The following is a 12,384-nucleotide window of genomic DNA, read 5'->3' as shown; positions in this document are numbered from 1 at the left end:
TGGGGGGGGTGTTCACCTGTCAGGCCCTGCACGGCAGGGACCCTCACCTGGTTGTGGGCGTTGAGTTCCTGGTTCTCCCGCTGGCACTGCCGGGGCCCCTGCCTCTCAGCCTCCAGCGCCTGCGCCAGGTGGGCGTTCTCCAAACACTTCTGGGAATACTGCTCCGAAAGCACCTCCAGCTCCCGCTGCACTGACTGCAGCTCCTCCCTGGAGAGACACACAGCGGGTTCTGCCTTCCTCACACACACACAAACACCCCCGTGCCCACTCTTCCTCCAACACCCCAGACACCCCAACAGGGATCTAAGCACTGAGGACAAGGACTCGCACACCCCCTTTGGGAAAAACCTCAAGCCCGAGCCAGCCAGCACTTCCCTCTCCTGGCACAGCTGTGCTTGGGAAGCAAAGGGGATGGAAGGTTGTTCTCTAGGAGTTTAAATGGCAGGAGTTCCTCATGTTTCCAGAAACTGCACTGAGATCTACCAGGTTTGCTCTGGGCACTCAGGACCGGGTGTATTTGCACATTTACACACCTTCCATAGCTGCATGAAGGTAGACAAAGCTGCTTGGCTGTTTTGCTCAGCTCCCAGGTGAGTTGGATGGAGCTTTGAGCAACCTGGACTAGTGGAAGGTGTCCCTACCCATGGCGGTGGGTTTGGAACTAGATAATCTTTAAGGTCCCTTCCAACCCGACCCATTCTGTGATTATATGACAGCCTGGCCACAAAAAGCTAAGAGCTTTCTCCTTGCCTGGTTAGATTTGGTTGAGCAGCCTTCCCACGGTAGCTGCATGAAAAGCAGCACCACATTTGTGCATCTGCTACTTCTGATGATCATCAAGCAGCTGAATTTGGGTAGTCGGGGGACATTGACCTGGAGCCTGAAATATTACAGGCAACCAGAAGTCTCCAATGGGCACAGCTGGCTCAGGACAGAGGGACAAGGTCATAGAATCACAGGAGTTGGAAGGGACCAATGACCATAATCAAGTCCAACCCCCCTGCTACAGCAGGAACACCCAGGGCAGATCACACAGGAACACATCCAGATGGGTCGTGAAAGTCTCCAGAGAAGAAGACTTCACAACCTCTCTGGGCAGCCTGTCCCAGGGCTCTGTCACCCTCACAGGAAAGAAGTTTCTCCTCATGTTGAGGTAGAACTTCCCATGTTGTCACTTAGTGTTGTTTCCCCCATCCTATCACAGGGCAACACTGGAAAGAGACTGGCCCATTCCTGACATCCGCCCTTCAGATACTTAAGTCTTCTCAAGACTGAACAGCCCCAGGTCTCTTAGCCATAGGTCCCTAAGATGACAGTTCTGCCCCTAACTCATTGCTGAAACCCACACACGGAGGACAACAATGGCCTTACAGGTACTGCCTGCGGAGGGCCTCGATGTCGGCGTTGACGCTGCTGATCTGGGAGCGCTGGGACTTCTCCAGCTCTCGCTCCAGCTCCTCCCGGTGAGCGTTCTTCATGGCTTCGATGGCTAGGGGGGACAGCACAGCCTCAGCATCCAGCACCACTCCACCCAAGGGCCAGGTTTTTTGAGGTTTTTGTTTTGTTTTGTCATTTAAAAGTCATCCCAAGTCATCCCAGCGAACCTCCCACTGTCTTGCGGCCCCTCCAGTCTGTGCAAATCCCACTTTTTTAATAGATTCCAAAGGATTGTCCAATTCACATGTTGTTTCCTGGATTGTGGGACTCCTAATGCAGAGACCCTGGGCTCCAGCCCTTTTAAAACTCCCTGGGGCACTGAGGAATTAATTCAGTGTGGAATTGGCGAGAAATTAACCACAGGAATGACTAATGCCTGAGATGGAACAGAAAACAGATCAGACCACATTACAGCCAAGGAAGGGAGTACCAGGCCTGGAGAAGGACTCTGAGATGGGCCTCCATCCAAAACATATGTCCCACCAGTCTCTCCCCATCTCCCTGTGATCCCCACCCAGCCCTCATTGCAACCCACGCTCTGCTCCTTCCTCCACACCAGAGTAAATGCCACCCCATCAGCGTGGAGCTGCCCCACCACCAAGGACCCACAGGCACGTCCTCATACCTGAAATGGTGGCAGCTGTCTCTTCTGCCAGCAGGCGGTCCTTCTCCTCCCGCAGCTTCTCCAGCTCCCGCTGGTGCTGCCGCTGCAGGTCCTCGATCTTCTTCTGGTGTGTCTCCTCCATGGCTGCAAAGCCCCTCTCACATGTTGCCTGCAAAAGGGATGAGGGGAAGGGGTTGACTCAGGAGTGTGGGGCCAGTGTAACAGCAGCAGTGAGCCTGCTAGGAGCCAAGTGCCAGCAGATAGGTGGGCACCTAGCTGTCATCTTGGGGTTCTTCTCCCTCCCCAGCCATGGAGCAGCCAGCCAAGGATGGACCTCGCAAGATCAAAGCTTGTCCTGCAGCTGCTTGACCCATGACAGCTCCAGTGAAAGGGAAGGACAGGATAGGTCTGGGGTCAGACTCGACTGGGGAATGCAAATATAAGTTCAAACCAACAACAAAAAGCAATTGTGCCCCTTCTGCTCTCTTCTGCAATGCCTGATCTCATGAGGCCACCTCTGGGGTGGAAAGCAGATGACTCGTGACAGCAACAGGACCCAACCAAGCATCACTTCAGATGCTGCACAGGCAATTAAGTGCTAATTGAATTACTAGGAGTGAACTTAGGTCAGGACATGGGGACGGCACTCTGGGAAGTCAGGAGACACCACTGGTGAGATCCTGAACTCCAACCCGGTCCTGCTCCAGGGACAGCCCCTGCTCCTGCCTGTGCAGTGGGACAAATGCAAAAGCCTGTTTCCAGTTCAGCCACCAGCCCGTCCACCCCCCAAGCGCATCGGGACCCTGGATGGACACACAGCTGCAGGACAGAGGACAGCAAAGCCACAGGCAGGCCCCAGCCACAAGCTGGACAGGGGAACACACCAGGGATGCACGAGCCCCATCAGACATCTGGGGGCAACCCAAGCCAACTGCACCGGTTTTTCTTCCTCCTACTGTTACCTGCTGGTTTTATTTCCGGATTTCAATGGATTTCTTCTTGATTCACACTCATGTTTTCTGCAGGAACTGAGAACTGTCACCTAGAGACCACTGGGACTCCATGGGAAATTTGAGTGGGACAAGTTCACTCCCCCAGTGACAAAAATGCTCACAACAGTCTAAGACCCACTGACCCGCACTCACATACACTCCTCAGCTTCTCTTCATTAGCTAATGCTCTGTAACCTGAGCCACTCTGATGCCCAATTTTAAGCCCTGGTGCTTTTACTCCTCATGTTCAGTCTGAATCCTCAGGCATTCTTCATTTTCTCAGCCTTTTTAAAATTTATTTTGAAACTCCCAACTCTGTGCCAGAACCTGTCTGGACTTGGCTGCCTATGGAGAGGCACAAAGCAGGATTCTTCATTACCCCTCTAATGCTGGAGGAACACGGTGACGGCTCCTCCAGAGCTATGGCTGCAGACTCAGTATTGGATGTACTGCAAATGTTCTGCCATAAACCCAGGACACTTGGATGTGTACAGACCAGTCTCTCATGTTACTGATGTTACATTTTCCATCAGGTTCAGAAGAGAAGAATGGAGCACATTTTAACCTGTAAATCGGGCAGGTCTGCAATCGCCTGCTTAAGCTTTCTAACCCAGGGACATTTCTGTGTTGGTGTTTGTCCCCCTCCTTCCTTCAGAGGAGCACCCTGCTCTCCCAGACCCCTCTCCCCAGAAGGTCCTGCTTGTCTCTCTGCCAGGGAAGCTTCAAGTTTTGGCAGAGCAGAGCTGAAAACAGAGGCAGGAGCTCAGGCTCATTGCTTGCTGTTAGTTTCCAGCTTCTATTGTGGTTCTGGCCTTTTTGCTTCTTCCAAAGCAAGAACCCCCAAGACAAACACCCGTTTGGTGTCCAACGCACAGGACCGGGTGTCCTGCTGACCTGAGCGGGGGATTCAATTAAGAGTTTTTCCTTCCTAAGGGCTCAGATGGAGGAGATGGTGTTCAGTGAACACATCACATCGCCCTTCCCCTGGACACCCAACTCAGCCCTGAGAGGAAGCAGCAGAACTACCGCTCTCTCCAGGCTAAAACCAGCTCTTAGCTGGAGCTGAGTCCTGCTTTACCCCCAGCCCAAGTGCATGCTGAGGATCTCAGGGCTGGAAGCAAACTCTCTCACAGTTTTGCAGACTCTGAAGAACAACTGCTCCATGAAACCACAGGCACAGCCTCTGCCTGCAGCCAGCACTGCTGCCCTCTTGTCTGCCTGCTCACCCTGGAGGTCTCCCTGGGTGCTGCCAGGAGTCCTCTCCTGCCCTACACCCACTTCCTAACTGGATATTCTCCCCGGTTGAAAACAAAACTCCAAACTCAAGAAGTTTCTTTCACTGTGCCATCTCAAGCTCGTTTTATAGCCAGTTCTGACTGGTGGAGCAACCTGAACGATGGCATTTCATTGCCACTGGGTTTTCCTGCACCTTGCCTGGGTTCCCCACAACTGTGCACCATTTGTTGCATGAGGAATTGCTGGTGTGCAACACCAGGGTGATTCCCCTCACGGAGAGGAGCTCTGCTTTGCTGCAGAACTTGGCATCTGTTTGCAGTGACCTTCCCCAGGAACACTGAGTTTCCATTTCATCTTACATTTTTGAGGGCAGCAGAGAAAGACTGGAGATTTGATCAGACTGGAGATTTGATCAGATTGGGAAAGACAGAGTTGAAGAATGCTTTTAAGGGGAAGTCACGAGCCAAATGTGCACCTCAGGTATGAGAAGAAGTGCTATGGTCTTCAGAGTGAAGGGCAACATGAAGTTGTCAAGCTACTTGGAAACCCTCCCTCTACCTGTGGAGGTTGCCTCCCATCATCAACCCTCCCACTGAGACCAAGCCCTCAGCAATGCATTTAGAACACCCCAGCATGGAGAACAGGGAAATGCTGTGCTTTACAGAGGTCTTTCTCACACTTTGGGCCATGCTTGGGCATGGTGGCTCTTTCAGGGGACCACCCTCAGTTCAGCAAGCAAACCCCAGGACCAAACACACCCTCCCGTACACTCTAGCAGCAGAAAGCAGAAAGGGTTAAACGTATCAAGACCTTTAAGTTTTCAAAGTCTTTCTGGTATTTTTCCCTCAAGGTGGAAGCGTTCCCCTCCAGGTGCTTGTTCTCCAGCTCGTCCCTCATGACGTTCATCTGGGCCTCCAGCTCCTGGATACGTTCCCTCAGGCCGTGCATGGAGTCCAGGTCACTGCCAGGGCCCTGCCCAGTGCCACCCACCTCATCGGCCACCCAGGTGTCCCCACCGCCCGGGCCTGCCGCGGGGGACACCTCCGGGTGCTGCCTCTGGTACTCGTCCAGGGTCTCCTGCAGGCGCTGCAGGTTCTGGCTGTAGTGCTCCTGCAGCGCCTGCAGCTCCTCGCCATGGATGACCTGCAGCTCCTTGATCTTGGCCTGGAACTTGTCCTCCAGCATTTGCATCTGCTCCACGTGATACCGCTCCATGTTCTGCTTGTCACGGACGATGGCATCCAGCTGGTTGAGGCCCTCTGTCCTCTCAGCCTTCAGAGCATCCTCTGTCCTGTTTAGCTGCTCTATCACATTTCGAATCTCCTCCTCATACCGTCCCTGCAGTTCACTCAGGCTCTTGCTGTGTTTCTGCTCTTCCTCCTCCAAGAGCCTTCGCTGACTGTCAAGCTGGGAGACCTTTGCCTTGAGGTCGGCATTCTCCCGCTCCAGCATGGCAATCACCTCACCATACTCACCCTGCTGCTTCCTCAGCAAGTCCTCATACTCATCTCGAAGGAGAGACACCGTCTTCACACGCTCCTGGCAGAGAACATCCATGCTCTGCAAGGATTCCTTGTAGGACTTCACCTCTCTCTCGTACTCCAGTCGGACTTTGCAAGCAGCATAACAAACCTGAGCCTGGAGAATGGCATCTTGGACCAACAAAGAGGAATATCGTTCCAGGTCTGCCATGCACGGATGATATGAAAGACTCCGAGATATCTTCAGGAGTTTCTGATAGTCTCTCGTTGCTTCCTCAGGAGGCAGAGAGAGTAAGGCAACAGATATCTCCTTCAGAACATTTGATTTGTCCTTTAGTTGTTGGGCAAGATCTTCCTGAATGGAAACAAGAGCTTCACTACTATGGCCCAGCAGGCCGCCAGTCTCCTTTGCCTTGGCTAATTCCTGACCTGGCACCATTTGGAGACAGCTCCCATCCCAGGAGATCTGGGTTCTTTCTGAGGCATCTTTTTGAATTTCAAGTGCTTCAGAAATCTGGTGCATAACTCTGTCAAAATCAGGAGTCCTGTACGCTTTGATGATCTCCTCCAACATGCATTTATGCTGCTGGAGAGCTGTTTTGGTATTATGGAGGTCTTCTTCAATTGTTTTTAATCTCTGATGAAAAGATTCTCTCATTTTCTGTGCAACAAACCCAAGTTCTGCCTTGATCAATGTAGCATCTGCTACAGCACTGAGAAAACATGGAGAAAAGCCCAAACCTGTTGTTTCTGTTTTGCCCTCAGCTTCTCCTTCTCTGGTGCTCAAGTGCACTCTGAGCTCCTCTACCTGGCTCCAGAACTCTCCTTCCAGCACCAGCTTCCTAGATAGGACACCAGCCAGGTCGACTTCTGTATGAGAAACATTTGCTGGCTCCAACAAAACCATCTCAGCTGTTCCCTGGATCTCTCTCAGAAGATGAGATATCTCAGAACTTGCATTTTTCAAAGACTCTGCTATTTGGTTGATGAGAGAGGCCTCGAATGCCACTCTCTCAGAAAGCCATCTCAGCTGGCCGGCGTCAAACACTTCTGCTTGCTGTTCCTTGGAGACACGCTCCTCTTCTCTCAAAAAGCCTCCTTCTGAAGCAGGTCTTCCTGTGATAACACCTTCACTCTGCTGATACTCCGATGGGTCTGGCGCCCCTCTCAAGGCTTGGATGGCGTTCAGTAAGGTTGTTTCCATGCTAGACAGAGTAACAAGGAACAAATCACCCTCTTTTTCCTCGTCTGATCTGGGCAAAGATCTCAGCTGCTCCCTGCACTTCTCTAAACAAGTCAGGGCTTGATCGTTTTTCATCTGGAAACCTCCCAGCTCACTAACATGATTTTCTATGAGCTTGAACTTTTCCTGCCTCTCGCTCTCCAGCTGTGAGATCAAAGCACTGACTTGAGACAAGCTGGTCTGAAGCTGCTCCCTCAGCTGAGACTCTGTGCTGGCCCATTGGTGGTGGAGGGCAATGAGAGTCTCCTGATTGTGGCCATGCTGGCTTTCAAGCTTCATCGTTACATCTTTGAGTTTCTCCTCTGTAATATAAAGTTTGGTTTCCAGGGAATGGATGATTGAGAGATAGGTCTCAGAGTCAGTTGTCCCTGATGACGGGTACCCAAGAGCTGGCTCTGATGACATGCTTTCTTCAGAAAGTGATCTGTCTTGGCTTGTGTCTGAAGAGGTACTGCTTGTCCAGTTTTTCTCTGACCCATCTGGATGGATGTATTTTTGGCACTGGATGCTCGAGAAACGGATTCTTTGCCTCTTGGCTCCCATGATTCCTACATCAGGCTTTGCTAAGGCTTTCTGAACCAACTCTTGGTCTTGGAGCTCCACAACTTTCGATGGGGAACCAAATTCCTCTGCTTGCCTCTGGGTGGTCTCAAGAACCTCCTCCTCCTCCTCCTCTTTCAGTGCGTAAGTCAGAGCTGGGAGGACATCCTGAGTTTGCAGAGGCTGCCCCAGTTGACCTTCATCAGACTCAAGATTGGAGCCAAGGTCTTCTGCCTCCTCAGCACATGGGCCTGTGCCTACACTAGCTAATTTCCTTAAAGCCTCCTCCTTGGCCTTTAGCTTTATTTTAGTCTCCTCTAAACTGCTATCTAAAGCAACCATTTTAACCAAAGCCTCACTGAGATCTTGATCCTTCTTCTCCACAATTCTCAAGTGCATTTCCTTCACATGTCTCAGCTCTTCTTCTTTTTCTTTCAGCACCTTCTGCACACCCTGGAACTGATCTGACACCTCCTCAAATGACTGCTCCAGATTGTGGTAGTTGGTCTCTTCCATTTTCAACTTCGCCTGCAGCTTCGCGACTTCATTATCCGATTCTGCGACCTGATTCATCAGCTCATGGAACCGACATTTGATCTGATCTCTCTCTCTTTCAAGGTCCTTGATGTGCTCTGCAAGTTTCTGGATGCTGGCCTCCTTCACCATCAGCTGCTCCTCCAGCTGGTGGACAAGCTCGCTGCCTTCAAACTTTGCACTCAGCTTCTCCTTCTGCAGGATCTCCATTTGCTGCTCGTTGTTTTGCAGCTGGTTCTCATACTCATTGGCCTTATCCTCCACCTCCTTCAGACTCCGTAGCAAAACCTGCTTCTCCCTCTCACAGCTCTCCAGCAGAGCCTCATAGTTCTTCTGCAGCTTCTCCTCCATGAGGACCCGTGTTTGCTCACTGGCATTCAGCTGCCTGCTCAGGTCCGCGATCCTGTCTTGGAGCCGCTGCACCTCCTTCTGATGGTCCCTCTGCAAAGCCTGCTGCATCTCCAGGTCCCGCAGCTCTTGGGTCTTCTCCAGGAGCAGAGCCTCTGCATTCTTCAGCTTCTGCTCGCTGGCCTTCAGCTGGGAGCTGAGCGCGGCCTCGCCGTGCTGCCACTCCTCCAGCTGCTCCTTGGCTTTCTCTTTTTCGCTCCTCAGGTCGCTCTTCAGCTTGGCCAGGGTCTGCTCCTTGATGGAGAGCTCGGCCGCCGCGTTACTGAGCCTCGCCTGCAGGCTCTGAATCTCGGCCTCGTGGTGCCGGATCACGTCCTTGGCCTCGGCGTAGCTGCGCTTCAGCGACTGAATCTGCTGATTGATCAGCTCCTGACGCTGGCATTGGGCTTCCAGCTCGCTTTGGAGGTCTTGGTTGACTTTGTGGAGCCTCTGCCAGGCACCTGATGGCGAGGCGGCCACCTCGGTCTTAAAAAAATTGATTAAATACTAGATTAGTAACACTCTTGGCTCTCCCTTCTGAGTGTCACACCTCTGGCCAGGCAGGCCATGGAAAAGCTCCTCACAGCGATTTGGCTCCTACCCACATGCTCCAATTGGGATGATTTGTTCTTGGCACTTTATTTTTATTTTTGGTACGTTTTAACCAACTTTTGTTTTGTATTTTTTTTTGTTTGAATGAGCAACAACTGCTTTCCAGTCACAGAAAACATGGACCATAACATCCAAACAGCTGTACAGTAACAGGCTAAAAGGAAAATAAAAAATAAACTGAACCAAAATCAAATAGAACCAAAAAAAAAACCAATGAAAAAGAAACACCAGCAGTAAAACAGAGACGAACAGACGAGAGAAAAACAGGAAGGGGTGAGGAGGAGGAGGGGATGGGAACAGGTGGAGAAGAAAGGAACTGCTTTTTGTTTTGGGGTTTTTTGGTTTGTTTTGTTGGGAAACAAAAAGTGCACAGTTGAGGTAACACAGTCCTACCGACCAAAAGCAACGACAGAAAAGTGAGGGAACAGCAAATGACATCACATCCCACCCAAACGCAGGGAGGCAGGAGAGCTGGCGTGGCGATGTCATTGCTGTCACAGGGCTTAGTGGCTGCTCATTGCATTAAAGAGATGTTGTTATGCAAAAGGGTAAGGCTAGGGAGGATCTAATTTCTCTACCTGCAACAAAAAAGAAACAAACCAACAAAGGACAAAAAATAAAAAGCCCGACAAGTGAAGGGAGGGAGCAGGTGTGATGAGAATGTAAAATAAAAGAGACCAACCTTTGTGAGATTCAAACCAAAGCAATGTAGCATGCAAAGAGAAAACTCACAGAAAGGGTCGTGCAAAAGGCGACAGAAATTATGTATCTTTAAATAAAATACACAGACAGGAAGAGGCAAGAGAAGCACAGCGTTAAGCCTAGGAATTTGGCCTGCCTTGCTGTACTCTGGTTGCTGATAAGGAAAGCCCACAGATGTGACACTCAGTTATGTTAAGTTAAATTTCATGCTTTACACCAAAAAACATGCAAGAACATCCGCCCAGGACAGGTTAGTATGTGACCCCTCCCACCCACTGTGCCCAGAGCCGGGGAATGTCTCCGGTCTGTTTGCAAAGGAGCAGGAGCCCCAGATGTTTTGCCCAGTAGGGTTCAAAGTTGGGGTGCCCCATCCCGAGGAAGCTCAGAGCAGGAGAGGGGTTACACGAGGCCCGAGAGGCTTCGGTGCATGGCACATGCATGGGCGGGGATCTCAGCAGCTGCCTTGTGTGCAGTGTCCTTCTGCCTGGGGGTCCATACAGGATCTGTCATGCTGCGAAGGAGGGGCTGGTGTCCCCCACGCAGCTCTGGAGGGATGGGCTGGCAGCAATCAGGCTCCCCCATCATCCCTCCCCATGGACAATGTAGGAACCTCTCCAAAATTGGGCATGATGGAAGTGGGGGACACATGAAATTCAGAGCGTCTGTCCAAAAAAATGCTGTGATGTTTGCCTGTAAGTCTGGGGCAGCACAACCACCTCCCTCCTGGTGATTCCACTCCTTCCACCCCCAGCAGGGTTTGGTGGGGTTACTTCCTTCTGCAACAGGACTTTAATCCCTCAGGTCTCAGGGAAACATAAGGGAAATCCCTAGAATAATTGGACTGGAGCAAGAAAAATCCTCCAACCCTTCCAAAAACCCTCTCCAATTTCTAGCTCATAGATTGGGTCACTTTTCAGTGCAGCCATGATTTGCTCAGCTCTTCTGCTGACTTCTCTTCTTGCCCCTCCTCCTCAAATCAAGGCACTACAGCCAACTTCAACATGGCCAGTCTGACAGCAGATTCAGCATTCAGCTTTTAGCCCCATTTTCTGATTTTTCTGGGCTCTAAGTAAAGGGAAGTCAGATGCCTTTGGGATATGGGAGTTAATTCTCTTCCAATTCTGCCAATTGAAAATGGAACCCCTCCAAGCAGGCTCTGTCAGCTTGAGGACTCCAGAAATAACTGCATTAATAACTCCTCCAAGGAGATAATTGGCAAGGAAGGCAAAATGTTCCCCCACCTGGGCTGGCTCCGCTGCCTGTGCAACTTCTTGGGGTGAATTTCTCCCATGAGGAATAAGGTCACAAGGAGCAGCACCAACACTGGGTTTGCTGCCCTGGGAGCAGAGCCTGCAGCCACGTGTGGCCACTTTGCTCTAGACCCCATTTGGCCAAACAGATTTGAGCAGGTCAAAATGCTGTGCCTGCACAAAACAGGACTATGGACCAGTGAGAGCAGCTAGAGGTTGCCCTGCAGGTGTCCTGGCTCCTCTGGGTACAGATGCTCCCAGAAGAAGTCTTGTTTGGAGGAGGGGAGGTAAGGCTTTCCAAGAGACTCTCTCTTCTCTTTTGCCAGAACCTCCAAAACACATTTTGCTGAGGAAAGGCATCTTGTAACAGAAGAAACCACCAAAGTGATCCAAAACAACAAGTTGTCCCAGTGCAAATCCTGCTCTGGAAGCAAGGAATGGGCCTGGGATATACTACTGCATGTCTGTGTTTGCCCATGTAATTGCCCTACAATCTTCCCAGCCCGGAGCAACTGCTGGGCTACAAGATCCTTAGAAAGACTTTTGTTCACCCCACTGCCTGAGGGGAATATTTGGGGCACAGAAAGGGGGAAATCACTGTTGCACAGGCAAACACAGTATAGGATGGATCAGAGGTGAACTTTGCTGAGGTTCCACCTGTCTATCGTGGCTGTGTTTTGCTTTCCCTCAGGGACACCAGCAGGTTATGCTATCTTCTGTAAACTGCATCCCCAAAGAGAGGTTTTGTTAAGCAGATGGTCCTGGTAAGGCTACAAAAATCAGCAGTATTTGCAAATCTCTCGGAGCCCACACAGTGGTGTACATCTCTGCATCAACCAGGATGCCCTCATGACCACCCTGGACTGAAACCCACCAGGGTCCCTCTCGGGCACAGAGGAAGACAGACTTCTCTCTCCTACCTGCAACACGTAGCCCTCCCGGGCACTCTGCTCCCGGCCCAGTGCCACTTTCAGCTGGTCCTGCAGGTGTCGGTTCTGCTCCAGGAGATCCAGGGCCTCCTTCTGCTTCTGCTCCAGCTGGAGGGACACGAACAGAGACAGGGTCCAGGGACTGGGCAGGGGGTCAGCCATAAGGAGCAAGTGGCTCGGAGGGGACGTAGAGCAGAATGAACAGGGTTTTTGATGGCACCACTGCTTTGCTCTGCTCGGGGATCTGGATTTAATTTTGCCAGGAAAAATCCCTCCCCCCTGACAGAACTAAGTTAGGCATTAGTTTAATTCCTAAAGCTCACTGCAGCAAAGGAGGAACGGCACCAGCTCGTGCCAGGCATGACCCAGGCAAATCCCAGCCTGGTTCAGATTGGCCATACTCCTGGTTATTCCATGCCTGCATCCCTTTCATTCCT

The 12,384-nt window shown here is 51.4% G+C and overlaps 1 protein-coding gene across 1 annotated transcript in view; it reads right to left on the bottom strand.

Moving 5' to 3' along the window:
- The window catches only part of MPRIP (myosin phosphatase Rho interacting protein), a 72,039-nt gene that overhangs the window by 6,420 nt on the left and 53,235 nt on the right, over positions 1–12,384 (bottom strand). Inside the window, 4 exon segments of the mRNA XM_009993706.1 lie at positions 48–207; positions 1,372–1,489; positions 2,063–2,210; positions 11,939–12,055. Of these exon segments, the coding sequence (XP_009992008.1) occupies positions 48–207; positions 1,372–1,489; positions 2,063–2,210; positions 11,939–12,055 (543 nt within the window).

This window comes from Chaetura pelagica, unplaced genomic scaffold (genome assembly GCF_000747805.2).
Source record: "Chaetura pelagica isolate M959 unplaced genomic scaffold, ChaPel_1.0 scaffold213, whole genome shotgun sequence".
NCBI lineage: Eukaryota > Metazoa > Chordata > Aves > Apodiformes > Apodidae > Chaetura > Chaetura pelagica.
The sequence above is the reverse complement of the archived record's forward strand: the minus strand, read 5'-3'. Positions and strand labels throughout refer to the sequence as shown.